The sequence below is a fragment of the Trachinotus anak genome, unplaced genomic scaffold, assembly GCF_046630095.1.
Source record: "Trachinotus anak isolate AG129_WGS33_773 ecotype Australia unplaced genomic scaffold, CSIRO_AGI_Tana_v1 ptg000014l, whole genome shotgun sequence".
Classification (NCBI taxonomy): domain Eukaryota; kingdom Metazoa; phylum Chordata; class Actinopteri; order Carangiformes; family Carangidae; genus Trachinotus; species Trachinotus anak.
This window is the reverse complement of record NW_027273865.1, coordinates 10,120,658-10,135,412: the sequence shown is the minus strand read 5'-3', so window position 1 is coordinate 10,135,412 and position 14,755 is coordinate 10,120,658. Positions and strand designations below refer to the sequence as shown.

At 42.5% G+C, this 14,755-nt stretch overlaps 1 protein-coding gene and 1 long non-coding RNA gene across 2 annotated transcripts; both read right to left on the bottom strand.

The window, feature by feature from the left end:
* Positions 1-1,371: 1,371 nt before the first annotated feature.
* LOC139632120 (uncharacterized) lies at positions 1,372-3,073 on the bottom strand. The gene is made up of 3 exons (XR_011693503.1): positions 2,813-3,073; positions 2,671-2,728; positions 1,372-1,731 (listed from the first exon to the last, which is right to left on the bottom strand). It is a non-coding gene; the product is annotated as an uncharacterized lncRNA (long non-coding RNA).
* A 6,818-nt stretch (positions 3,074-9,891) lies between these two features.
* LOC139632134 (odorant receptor 131-2-like) lies at positions 9,892-11,435 on the bottom strand. Its single transcript, XM_071496911.1, has one exon. It carries the CDS (start codon positions 11,433-11,435, stop codon positions 10,509-10,511), a length of 927 nt encoding a protein of 308 aa, XP_071353012.1. The 3' UTR covers positions 9,892-10,508.
* Between the last annotated feature and the right edge of the window lie 3,320 nt (positions 11,436-14,755).

The window sequence follows — 14,755 nt, the reverse complement described above, 5'->3', positions numbered from 1 at the left end:
TTGGACTGCTAGCATCCAGCATGCATCCCTGTTGGGAAACCTTCAGCCCAGGTCGGCTCGCCTCCTACCTGCTTGTCTCCAATCTGCACCCCAGCTTCCTGTCTACTCCTGTCCCTGAGCCAGCTAGCCCCCATATGATCCTGAACCTGAAAACCTTGAGCAGTCCCCTTTGTTTGGGTCTCACCATTTGCCTGGAGATATGTAGGGGTCAGGGCCCCTGGTAGGAAGCGTGGGTTTTCCCACAGAGACTCAGCTGTCCAGCTCCATTGAGACTCATCTGCCCAAGGCCACAGAGCCTACAATGCCAAGCGACCCAGAGTCTCGGCCGCCAAGCTACCCAGAGCCTGCCTTGTGCCATAACCAATGCCCTATTCCTTTGTTGAGGGTCCCTGCTGACTTCTTGTCTGTTCCGTGTTAGAAGTCCCAGCCAATGTCTCGTCTGTTCCTGAGCCTATTCCTGAGTTGCCCTGATTTCAGGCCTGTTCCCTGAGTCGGCCAACCCAACTGACGTCCTGCCTGCACCGGCTGTGTGTCTGCTGCCTCACTGCTACTGTCAGCTCTAGCTTACTACATAGAGTTAGCAGGCTACTTGAATGTTGGATTTCTTGTCATTGTAAATTCATTTCTGATTTATTTTTTGGTAGAAATATAGTGAAAGGTGTCAAATTTATGGAATGTTGCTAGTATTGCGTCAGTAGGACTATCAACAGTTCTTTTCCTCGTCTATTTTTGCTGGGAAACGCGTACATCATGCGTGCCATTGGCCCTAATTATAAATTGTTAATCCTATGGTTGTGTGGTTAATGCTGATGGCACAACAAAAACAAATTGCCCTTACCACAAAAAGCACCATGTTGATCTTGAGACCACAAGTTTGTGCAGGTCAAATTATACCTCACAAACAGGATCAGCTGAGTTGAACACCTGGGAAAGTTTCAAAGTGTTCCAAAAAGGATATAAAAACGTATTTCATATTGCTATAATATGAAATGTAACGGACATACCAGGCCTGGCATTAGTTACAAGCCATTAAAGAGGTTCATAGAGAGGACAAGTAGAGTTACGGACCCAAGAATGTCACCTTTCTTACTCTCCCCACCATCAAGCTGTCAAATTGATAGGAAACAGTGACAAAGGATACTTCTTTCACAAACAGACGGTTTTTAGCACAACAAAGAGATGTACAATCAGACCATGGGTCAAATGGTCAGCTCCAAATAGACACAGGCAAAATTGGAGTAAACTACCAGAATCTCCATTTCGTAACAATGGGACTTTATTTTTGTGTATGTATGTATGTGTGGTGACGCGAGTGCTAGGGGGAGGAGGACACACACTTCTAGGTTTTATACATTACAACAAATACTGTAATCCGACAACGTCACCCTGGGAATTTCACCCAAGGAATTGCGAACCCTCAACTGATACCAGATATTTCAAAAAGGCATACAGGTTCGTTATACTCAGGAGGCCAGAGACATGGTTCCATCCATCAATAATATTTATTAACAATTTAGTAACATAAGGATGATCATTAAAACACAATTCACTCAGTTGCAGGGTAACTGAAAGCAACTGGAGCTTAGGGGCTTATTAGTGGCAGGGTAGGTCCACGGAAGAAGGATCCCAGGAGAAGTCACCCGAAAGCACACGTGCATACACACCCACACAAGTGAAGTCAATACCGGGAGACTGCAAAAAGAGGGCCCCACCACCACAGGTGCCCAGCTCCTAAAACAAACAAAACATAATTAGGGGATTACAACTTCCAACCTAAAATATAAACCATTCAGTGGCCGAATGCTGAAACCTTGACACTGGTTATCAGCAGCTCTCAAAATGGCCTCCTGCCAGTGGTGTAAGCAAGGGAAAAAAAATGAAAGTAAACTAAAGAAAATAAACTTAAGAAAACAAGAAACTAATTAATGCTAAATAGTCAACTCAATTAATAAATCAGCACTTAAACCATATATAACGATATACAAATTAAAGTGAAATGAAAGGGTAATCCCACCTTACAAATCATATGTATAACAAAATCAACTACACAAAACTATTTGTTAATAAACAGCTGTGTGACTGCACTCACACAACATAAACCATACCTGAATAAGGCTGCTTGGATGGCAGCTGTATTACTGGAACAAATAATAAATCACAAATAATACAAACAGAAAGAAAAATAAACAACCAGGCTGAAACGTAGATACAAAATTACAAATAAATCAGAACACCACAAATAGAATCCTGCTCACGATCACATTTCTTACCATTCACACTTAAAATGGGCCCAGGTTAAAATAAACACAAAAAAACATTAAACGATTACAGGCCAAACTACTAAGAGGAAAACAGCCAGAGGCAAAGCAGCAGCGTCCTTGCTGTGTGCGCCACGACAGCAGCTGTCGCTCCAATTAGGCTGCGAACGCCAACAGCAGGCCAGTTCCTACAATGCATACAAATCAAATTAAACCGAAATGATAAATAAAATAGAAAACTGATGTCAGAGTAGGCTACATACCAATCGGGCAGCGTGAGCTCTCACCCGCAGGAAGACAAGGGAATCTGCAGGCGCTAGTCTGATACCCCAGTCATTACCTGAAGCCAAACTGTTTGTAAAATGCCACCGGCAGGAAGTTTGCGGCACAATGAAACTGGGGAGGAACCTACCAGCGGCGATCAGCAGAAAGGTCACTGCTCAGCACACGGGAAGCAACAGCCAGGAGATCTATAAAGTCTTAAGCAACCAATATAAGCAGCCTCGCAACAAGGACATGCCAAATTGCAAACAATAATGGAGATTCTCTCCTACCTGCGGCAAAGCGGAAGCAAGGTGCGCCGGAAACGAGGCGCGTGCTCTCAGCAGGAACGGAAGAGCACACGAGAGTGACCCACTTTTTATAGTGTGTCCCCTTATGGTGATTGGTGAATGATTACCAAGTGGTCTAACAGAAAGATCCTCTTAAGCCAAAATCTGCTACAACAAATCTTTATTCTTCTATGTATGTATGTGTATATTTATTTATGTGGGCATGATCGTGTCCCATTGACAAAGGCTGTGGGCTTGTCAAGCAGAGAGGACAGCAGCTTTTCTTACAGGTTTACACATGTGCATTGATGATAATCAATCAATGACTAGCTATAGCAAAAGCATGCTTTCTAAGCCTTCCTTGACTCAGCTTCTACTGTTGTGAGATCAGCTATGATATTGCAGCGTATATGCTTGCGCAGATGGAAACTAACTAGCAAACTCTCTGCTCCAGTTGCCAGCCTCATCTCACCCTCTCTCTCACCTGCTATGTACACAGCATACACACTGAGCTGTTCCTGAAAGCAGCTGCTCTACTTGTGTAAAGATATTCTGTTTCAAACTTCTCACACCCCTTCCACACCAGCACATCACTCAGCTTCTCTGCTGTTGCTCCTGGCGGCTCCTGGCAGCATGCTGATCTGAATCTACTGCAGCTAACACACTGACTATGCATGACGAGCTCACACAACACAACGTCAAATAACCTGAAATAGCACTATGAAACAATAACTTTCATGTGACCATATTGTCAGCATCCTTCACACAGGGTAACAGATATTACAGACATACACCTTTTTTTTTTTCATTATTTTGATTATAATCACAGGACTGCTGTGTAATCCACATGTATTTACCGTTAGTTTCAGGAAATATTTATTATGCTGTTTGATCAATTAACAATTCAGCTGTGTACTACACTGACCACGAAAATATAGACCAGACTAAAACATACCTTTTCAGTTAATATAGATAGTAGCAAATCAAATCTCTCATGAATTCAGGGCCTGTCCAATCTCATGATTCTTCTCCTCCATCTTGCTGCTCTCTGCCTGGACATTTTCACCTTTCTCCTTCCTGCTCCAGCTCCTTTGTCAACCGGACACGGTCACACCCACGAAAATGAAAGAAACAATAGATACAACGGGTGGAAGGCAAGCTAGGTTGCAGGGACAATACCCTGCTGCCACAACAAATGGGTAGTAAATTACATGATGAATGCAAGCATGCATCAGATCCTTTATATGACAAAGCTGATATGAGAAGGAGGAATGTCGTTTCAACTTCAGTATCGTTCTAATTTCTGTCTATTCTTAGCTTTAACTAGGCAAGTACTGCTTGCCTTGCTTGCTCTGGTGGTGCGCCGCTGCCAGAGACTGTGTCTTATCCTATCTTTGAGGGTCTGGGTTCGAATTTTGTTGCTATGGTAAATCCAAATGGGATTGGGCAGCTGGATACTATCAGCTATGCTAGAAATAAACAATTGAATTCAATTCAATTTTATTTGTATAGCGCCAAATCATAATATACATTATCTCAAGGCACTTTACAGGGTAAGGTCAAGACCTTACTTTGTTACAGAATAAACCCAACAGTTCCCACAAAGAGCAAGCGCTTGGCGACAGGGGGGAGGAAAAACTCCCTTTTAACAGGAAGAAACCTCCAACAGAACCGGGCTCGGGGTGGGCGGCCGTCTGCCTCGACTGGTTGGGTTTAGGAGAAGATAGAAAGAGGGGGAGGGGGAGGAGAGGGGAGAGAAGAGAGAGAGAGAGAGACCAGGAACAGCTGTGTCGGTAATGGTGTTATCAATAATAATGACAGGTAACAGTGGTTAATAGTAAAGATGAGTAGTGGTGGATCTGGGTCCTGCCGCTCCCAGGGCAGAGAGACCTGCAGAATGAGGACAGAGAGAGGGAGAGAGAGGAGAAGCACAAACTACGGGAGAGAAAAAATACAAAGTTAATGGCATGAAGTTATCGAGAGAGAAAGGGGGAGAGAGACAGAAATAGAGAGAGAGCACCCAGTGAATCATGGGAATCCCCCAGCAGTCTAGCTCTATAGCAGCATAACTAAGGGATGGGTCAGGACATACCCGAGCCAGCCCTAACTATAAGCTTTACTAAACAAGACCGTTTTAAGCCTGATCTTAAAGGTAGAGAGGGTGTCTGCCTCCTGAACCCACACTGGGAGCTGGTTCCACAGGAGAGGAGCCTGATAGCTGAAGGCTCTGCCCCCCATTCTACTCTTACAAACTCTGGGAACCACAAGTTGACCTGCATTTAGAGAGCGAAGTGTCCTATTGGGAAAATAGGGAACTATGAGCTCTCCAAGGTACGATGGTGCCTGACCATGAATGGCTTTGTAGGTGAGGAGGAGGATTTTAAATTCGATTCTAGAGTTTACAGGGAGCCAATGCAGAGAGGCTAACACAGGAGAGATGTGATCTCGTTTCCTAGTTCCTGTCAGTACTCGTGCTGCCGCATTCTGGATCAGTTGGAGGCTTTTTACTGAATTTTTGGGACATCCTGACAATAAAGAGTTACAGTAGTCCAGTCTTGAGGTAACAAATGCATGAACTAGTTTTTCAGCATCCTTTAGACATAGAATGGGTCTGCTATATTTTAGCAATATTGCGCAGGTGGAAGAAGGCTGTCCTAGAGACTTGCTTTATATGTGAGGTAAAGGACAAGTCCTGGTCAAAAATGACACCAAGGTTTCTGACTGTAGCACTGGAGGCCAAGGTGATGTCATCCAAAGTCAGTATATTATCACATAGTGTATCTCTGAGGTGTTTTGGGCCAATTACAATAACTTCAGTTTTGTCTGAATTTAAGAGTAAGAAATTATGTCCTTAAGACACACCTGAAGCTTGGCTACCTGGTTAGTCTCACCTGGCTTCATGGATAAGTACAGCTGGGTGTCATCTGCGTAACAATGGTAATTCATCTGGTGCCTCCTAATAATGTTTCCCAGAGGGAGCATATATAGACTGAAGAGCATTGGTCCTAGCACAGAACCTTGTGGAACTCCATGACTAACTTCTGTGATGATAGAGGAGTCATTATTAACATGAACAAACTGGAGTCTATCTGACAGATATGACTTAAACCAGCTTAGTGTGGTTCCTTTGATGCCGACCATATGTTCTAGTCTCTGTAATAAAATCTTATGATCAATGGTGTCAAATGCGGCACTAAGATCTAGTAGGACAAGTACAGAGACAAGTCCATTGTCTGAAGCTATGAGGAGATCATTGGTAACCTTAACCAGAGCTGTTTCTGTGCTATGATGGACTCTAAAACCTGACTGAAAATCCTCAAACAAGCCATTCCTGTGCAAATAATCACATAACTGGTTTGCAACAACCTTCTCAAGGATTTTGGAAATAAAGGGGAGGTTGGATATACAGTTGTATGAAAAAGTTTGGGCACCCCTCTAAGATTTCATGATAATTTGCTCTAACTTTATAAAAGAAGATCACAGCAACAAGATTTGATTTCCTACAGAGATGTAGACATTTAAGTGTTTTCCAGACCAAAATTGTCAGAATAGCATTACATAGTTTTATTATGATAAATTAAAATGTAAAAAATGGTATGTGCAAAAGTTTGGGCACCCTTCTAATGCCCTTCTAATCTAACATTGATTTCAAGACCTGTAGGGATTTATAGCTGACAGGTTACAGCACAGAATTGCTTTGACTAGCTTGTGAGACCTTCAATTACAAAGACAGGTGGAACCAATCATGAAAAAGGCTATTTAACAGAGGCAATTGCTGGTTGCACTTGTCCTAGGTTCTTTTTTAGAGTGTGGCAACATGGGGGCATCGAAACAACTCTCCACTGACCAAAAAACTAAGATAATTCATTATCATGAATTAGGAGAAGGGTACAAGAAATTATCAAGAAGGTTTGGACTGTCTGTCTCCACAGTCAGAAATGTGGTGCAGAAATGGAAGGCCACAAGAACAGTCCTTGTGAAGGAAAGATGTGGTAGGCCAAAAAAAATACTGGAAAGGCACAGGCGAGGGATGGTTAGAATGGTCACAGACAAGCCACAGACCACCTCCAGAGAACTACAAGAACATCTGGCTACTGATGGTGTAGTTGTTCATCGTTCCACAATCCAGCGTACTTTGCACCAGGAAAAGCTCTTTGGAAGGCTGATGCGCAAAAAGCCTTTCCTGAGTGTTCGTCACAAGAAGAGTCGCATGAGATATGCAAAAGCACATCTGGACAAGCCAGAAGCATTTTGGAAAAAAATACTGTGGTCAGATGAGACTAAGATAGAGTTATTTGGTCAGAACAAGATGAGGTATGCATGGCGAAAAAAACACACTGAATTCCATGGGAAGAACTTATTGCCTACTGTGAAATTTGGTGGAGGGTCCATCATGTTATGGGGCTGTGTGGCTAGCACAGGGACTGGAAACCTTGTTAAAGTTGAGGGCCACATGAATTCCTCTCAGTATCAGCAGATTCTTGACAAGAATGTTCAAGAATCTGTCACAAAGTTGAAGCTACGCCGGGGTTGGATCTTTCAGCAGGACAATGATCCTAAGCACTGTTCAAAATCCACCAAGGAATTCATGCAGAAGCACAAGTACAATCTTCTGGAATGGCCATCCCAGTCCCCAGACCTTAACATCATTGAAAATGTATGGATTGATTTGAAGCAGGCTGTTTACGCACGGAAACCAAGAAACCTGACTGAACTGGAGGCGTTTTGTATGGAGGAATGGGCCAAACTACCACCTGCCAGACTTCAGGGACTTGTCTGTAGCTATAGGAGGCGTCTACAGGCTGTTCTTGCAGCAAAAGGAGGCTCTACTAAATATTAATGGAATTATTTCTTTGGGGTACCCAAATTTATGCACATGCCTATTTTTGTTTAAATACACATAAAAATGTTTCTGTTGGACCAATGAGAATGATTTCACTACTGAGATGTTTCTGTTTCCATAAGGTATAACATATGTTAAAATAAAGTTGCTGCTTCAAAAGCTCAGCAAGTGACAAACTGATAAAATGATTTTCCTAAGGGGTGCCCAAACTTTTTCATACAACTGTAGGTCTATAATTGGCTAAAACATCAGGATCAAGAGTAGGCTTTTTAAGTAGAGGTTTAATTACTGCAACTTTAAAAGCCTGCGGTACATAACCAGTTGATAAAGATAAGTTAATCAGACTTAATATAGAGGTGTCAATTAAAGGAAAAACTTCTTTGAACAACCTTGTTGGAACGGGGTCAAGAAGACAAGACGATGGTTTAGATGATGAAACTGTTGAAGTGAGCTCAGGGAGATGTACAGGAGAGAAACAGTCAAAATATAAGCCAGTTACAGTCGACTCTGAGGCTGCTGAACTGGACAGTACATCTGAGCCAGCTGTGGGGAGGAGATTGTGAATTTTTTCTCTAACAGAGACAATTTTATTTGTAAAGAAGCTCATAAAGTCATTACAGCTGAGGGCTAAAGGTATAGATGGGTCAACAGAGCTGTGGCTGTCTGTCAGCCTGGCTACAGTGCTGAACAGAAACCTGGGATTGTTCTTGTTTTCTTCTATCAATGATGAATAATAGGATGTTCTGGCTTTACGGAGGCTTTTTTTATATGCCAATAGGCTGTCTTTCCAAGCCTTTAGAGATTCATCCAGGTTAGTAGAACGCCACCTTCTTTCTAGTTTCCTTGAATTTTGCTTTAAAGCTCGTGTTTCTGAGTTGTACCATGGAGCTAGCCTTCTCTGACTCACTACCTTCTTCCTCAGAGGGGCCACAGTGTCTAGAGTTGCACGCAGTGAGGCTACAGTACTGTCAACAAGATCATCAACCTGTGTGGATGTGAAGTTAAGAGAGCTGTTCCCTACTGCATTGATACATGGCAGTGGGCTAAGTACTGATGGGATTCTTTCTTTAAATTTGCTAATGGTATTGTCAGAGAGACACCTGCTGTAATAGATTTTTTCCCCAGATGCTCTGTAGTCCATGACTGAAAACTCAAATGTTAACAGAGAATGGTCAGATAAAAGAGGGTTTCTGGGAGAAACTGTTAGATATTCGATGTCAATCCCATAAGTCAGAACCAGATCAAAGGTATGGTTAAAAGAGTGAGTGGGTTCATTAACATGCTGAGAGAAGCCAATTGAGTCTAATAATGAATTAAATGCAATACTCAGGCTGTCACTTTCAACATCTATGTGAATGTTAAAATCACCCACCATGATAACTTTATCTGTGCTGAGAACTAACTCAGATAAAAAGTCTGAGAACTCAGATAAGAACACAGAGTAAGGGGCAGGTGGACGATATACAGTAACTAGTAGGACTGGTTTTTGTGTCTTCCAGTTTGGGTGAGACAGACTAAGAATGAGCCATTCCTTACAATAGGGACCTGTGTGTGACATGTGGAGAAACATGGTCTCATCCCCCACAGAGACCTAAAGACCTAATAATAAAGGACAAATAAGGAAAAAGATGGAGGGCTTGTCAGTATCAACAACCCTCAATTCCTCCAGCTCAATTAAATTCCTTCTTAAAGATGTTTGACTGCAGTGTACATTAACATCCACACTTGTCACAGATGAACAATTGCATGCAGTAACAACTGTGGTTTTAATTTAAATGTCAAATAGTATTTCTTTTATAGCTTTTCAGTGTATGAAAGAAAAAACAAGAAAAAACATTATGTAGTAAACAAACCTGACTGACCCAGAACCAGCGGAGTGTGAGGAGAGGGAATCAGGAATAGCTGGATTACTTCACAGTGATTACCTGAGTTACGTTAGAGAGCAGTCTTCCAATCGAAGGCATTGATAGTCTTAGGAGAGGTGAGTTCTTGAATGGGAATACCACTTTGAGAGGCAAGGGTGACATCAATGAAACTGTCATCAGCTCCATCGAGGCAGATGGCCGCCCACCAGGAGCCCTGTTCTGCCTGAGGTTTCCGCCTCTTAAAGGAAGTTTTTCCTTGCCACTGTCACCAAGTGCTTGCTCTCGGTGGGAATTGTTGGTTCTCTTTCTTTCCTATACTTTATAGAGAAGGTCTTGATCTCCTCCAATTGGAAAGTGCCTTGAGATAACTTCTGTTGTGACTGCTCCCACATACTTTGCAGTGCAGAATACATCTTAATCATGTTAGATCACATAATACATTGCAGGATGTATTTTTAATGATGCTTTGACCACTTTTTACAATACTTGATACTTTTTAGTGAAAATTACACAACACGTGGTCTATCTGTATGTTGAGCTGAGTGACAGTGGCACTGAGGGCCTTCAGGTTTTCCATGATATCCAAGAGAACTCTCTTGTGTTGTTCCGACCGTGGTTCCCTGAGTGGCTAATGTTTAGTGAAGTCTTTTATGACGATCTGGTTGTTCTTTTTGGAAATTAGCAATTTCAGCAATTTGACAAAATGCATTTTTGTATCTGTGTGTTCCCAGGAGCTGCACATGCAACTATCACAGTGAGGACAAACATAATGGCAAACATTTCAGTTTTTTTTTCCCTTTCAATCATTCACACCCAAATGTATGAGAAAAGAAGGCCTTGGTTCCAAAATAATACAATAATTACCATTTAAGTATTTAGAAAGTGATTTACGAACACACACAGTTATTTGCAATATGTTTTAATTAAATGACAATTGAAATAAATGATTGCAATGTGAATTTCTGTCAGAAAATAATTAGTCTAAGTCTTGTCAAATAACATTTCTTTTACACAAGCCACTGAAGGCATATTTTTTCAGTGCCTGAGAAAAAAGTTCATCTCTAAGGCCATAAATGAGAGGACTCAGACATCTTGGTGCAAGATAAAACATAATGTAATTAATATACCTGACTAGAACAAACAACCTTAAATTAATCTGAAGTAGCCAAGTCTCTATGAATGGGCACCACAGCTGGATGAGAAGCAGCAGCAGCTGGAAACCATGAAGAACCACTGTTCTGAGCCCTTTCCATGTTGACTTTTTATCCTCTCCTGATGCAGCTTTGGCCACTTTCATTATTTTAATGTAGGAGACAACAATGATCATAAACATGACCAAGAAGTAGAACTGATATACAGCTGACCTAACATGATCCTGCCATACATGTAAACTAAACAATTCGAATGAACAAACCTGATATTGTTTATAGAAACTAAGAAATGCTGTTGCACAGAACATGGTGAAAATAACAATGCAGGGCACAAAGCTGATGCCATGGATGATGAGAATACAGTGCACAGTGCTGCGTGTGGAGCACAACTCTCCATGGCGCAGGGGCATGCAAATGGCCACATAGCGCTCCAAGCTCATTGCTGTCAGAGTAACTGGTGTGAGTAAAGTGAACAAAAACATAAAAACACAGATAATAATACACAACCAAACTTGCATGGTAAAGTGAAAATAGCTCAAAAGGAGCAGGATATCAGAGAAGAATAACAACAGACTATCTGACAGCAATGTAACAGCAAATAAGATGTAACGTGTTGTTGTGTAAAAGCACTCTTTTTTAAAAAAGGTTATGATGAGCAACAAGTCAATGCAGAGAAAAATCATCACCAGGATCTGCACAATAATGACCTGGTCATTGATCTTTCGAAGCTGTGACTCACCATCAACCAGTGAGTAGTTATCTGCCATCTAGTTTCTAAGCAAACACACACATCAGTCTCTAATACACCTGTCAATAGGAATTTTGATTTTCATTGCAAACCGATAAAGGTTAAGTAGAATGTCAAGCTTACAGCAGTTCACCACACTCTCCATGTTATTCCAAAGATGAGTGTCTTCTGCTGAGCTCTGTGCAGCCTTCTGAGAGAGTGCTGTGTCTGATGACTTAAAGACTAGTACATCAAAAAATAACACCAAATGAAACTCCCTGTTCACTACACTGTCGTCATCGTCACTTACTGTTAGCCCCCCTCATTAGCCATGTATTGTTAGTTCTGCAGAGACTGTGAAGTTACCTCAAGGAGTCATGATTTATTTTAATCCCTTGTATGCTGGTATAGGCCCTGAAAAACAGCCTGTACTAGGGAGTACATGTACAATGATGCTGCCCCAAGGTTGGCATGTGGGGAAACAATCTCTAAACTGGTTAAAATCTGCCTCCAGCCAGTTGGTTAGCTAACAGTCTATTCCACGGTCTGCTAAAATTCTGAATGTTCAGATTTGAGTCAGCTAACCTACAGCTTGCACTCCGGTCAGCTGGCCCTTGGACTGCTAGCATCCAGCATGCATCCCTGTTGGGAAACCTTCAGCCCAGGTCGGCTCGCCTCCTACCTGCTTGTCTCCAATCTGCACCCCAGCCTCCTGTCTACTCCTGTCCCTGAGCCGGCTGGCCCCCATCTGATCCTGAACCTGAAAACCTTGAGCAGTCCCCTTTGTTTGGGTCTCACCATTTGTCTGGAGATATGTAGGGGTCAGGGCCCCTGGTAGGAAGCGTGGGTTTTCCCACAGAGACTCAGCTGTCCAGCTCCATTGAGACTCATCTGCCCAAGGCCACAGAGCCTACAATGCCAAGCGACCCAGAGTCTCGGCCGCCAAGCTACCCAGAGCCTGCCTTGTGCCATAATCGTATATTTATTTATGTGGGCATGATCGTGTCCCGTTCACAAAGGCTGTGGGCTTGTCAAGCAGAGAGGACAGCAGCTTTTCTTACAGGTTTACACATGTACATTGATGATAATCCTGGGATATTTGATGGGTGACTAGCTATAGCAAAAGCATGTTTGCCAAGCCTTCCTTGACTCAGCTTCTACTGTTGTGAGATCAGCTATGATATTGCAGCATATATGCTTGCGCAGATGTATAATGAAAACTAACTAGCAAACTCTCTGCTCCAGTTGCCAGCCTCATCTCACCCTCTCTCTCACCCGCTATGTACACAGCATACACACTGAGCTGTTCCTGAAAGCAGCTGCTCTACTTGTGTAAAGATATTCTGTTTCAAACTTCTCAAACTTACTGTGGATCTTGGACAGAGATGATAAATCAGTGGGATTTGCTCATTTATTTGCTGCTGCTGCCTCTTAACGCTTAATGCACAATTTTAGTAAGAAGTTAGCAGTATTGCTGTGAAATGTAAAGTGTATTTTTCTCAACCACTGAACTACCATATATCTAAGCACAAGCGCAACTATGGCATGCATTGTATTACACCATAGCTACAGGTCAGCTGAGTGAGTCAGAAAGAGTTCAACTTCACTTTGTTTTGACAGGGAGATAAAGTGCTAAAAAGATTCTAAAGGAAGCGTACATTTGAAATGGATACTGGATTGTTTCGGTAGACGTCTTTTAAAATTGTGTAAAACATGTTTTTTCTGCAGATCCCTTCCACACCAGCACGTCACTCAGCTTCTCTTCTGTTGCTCCTGGTGGCTCCTGGCAGCATGCTGATCTGAATCTACTGCAGCTAACACACTGACTATGCATGACGAGCTCACACAACACAACGTCAAATAACCCAAAATAGCACTATGAAACAATAACTTTAATGTGACCATATTGTCAGCATCCTTCACACAGGGTAACAGATATAACAGACATTCACCATTTTTTTTTCATTATTTTTGATTATAATCACAGGACTGCTGTGTAATCCACATGTATTTACCATTAGCTTCAGGAAATATTTATTATGCTATTTGATCAATTAACAATTCAGCTGTGTACTACACTGACCACGAAAATATAGACCAGACTAAAACATACCTTTTCAGTTAATATAGATAGTAGCAAATCAAATCTCTCATGAATTCAGGGCCTGTCCAATCTCATGATTCTTCTCCTCCATCTTGCTGCTCTCTGCCTGGACATTTTCACCTTTCTCCTTCCTGCTCCAGCTCCAGCTCCTTTGTCAACCGGACACGGTCACACCCACGAAAATGACAGAAACAATAGATACAACGGGTGGAAGGCAAGCTAGGTTGCAGGGACAATACCCTGCTACCACAACAAGTGGGCAGCAAATTACATGATGAATGCAAGCATGCATCAGATCCTTTATATGACAAAGCTGATATGAGAAGGAGGAATGTTGCTTCAACTTCAGTATTGTTCTCATTTCTGTCTATTCTTAGCTTTAACTAGGCAAGCACTGCTTGCCTTGCTTGCTCTGACGGTGCGCCGCTGCCAGAGACTGTGTCTTATCCTATCTTTGAGGGTCTGGGTTCGAATTTCGTTGCTATGGTAAATGGAAATGGAGATTGGGCAGCTGGATACTATCAGCTACACTAGAAATAAACAATGAGCCACAATGAGCCAAACCCACCAGGAGCCCTGTTCTGCCTGAGGTTTGTGCCTCTTAAAGGAAGTTTTTCCTTGCCACTGTCGCCAAGTGTTTGCTCTCAGTCGGAATTGTGACAGTGACAGTGGCACTGATGTTGAGTTTACTGCCTTTTCTCATTTCAAGTAAACTCGCGCATTCGTTTGATGAAGTTAATGCAGGAGACAAATTCCGAATTCTTTTCACTAATTTATTAAACAAGCTTTCACAAAATTAAAAGAGGATCGTTACAGAGCTCCGGGTCCAAACTATCTCACCCTGACAACAACATGCAGCTGTGCCAGTTCACAAAGTTTGACACACTAACCTCCCCTAACCCGGTCTTTTTATTATTGTTACACAAAGAAAGCAAGGAATGTAGGTTGAACTCTTCTTCATTGGCTGTTGCCCGACCGGCCTTCGCCCAGGCGCCTCCTTCGTGGTTATCTGACTCCATTTGACCTCCATCACTCCTGCCTGGCAACAGCTGATTTTTCTGTGTGTGGAACAGAGAAGAGAAGACAGAGACAGACACAACACTCCCCTCCCCTCAGGGCTGTCTCCCCTCTATCAGTTAACTGTGTCCTTGCACACTTCTATCCTCATCTTCTACCTATGCAGTCTATTCATGGCATGTCCACCCCGCATCTGAAGAACAACCCCTCCACACATCCTTGGCTTCACTATCTGTAAC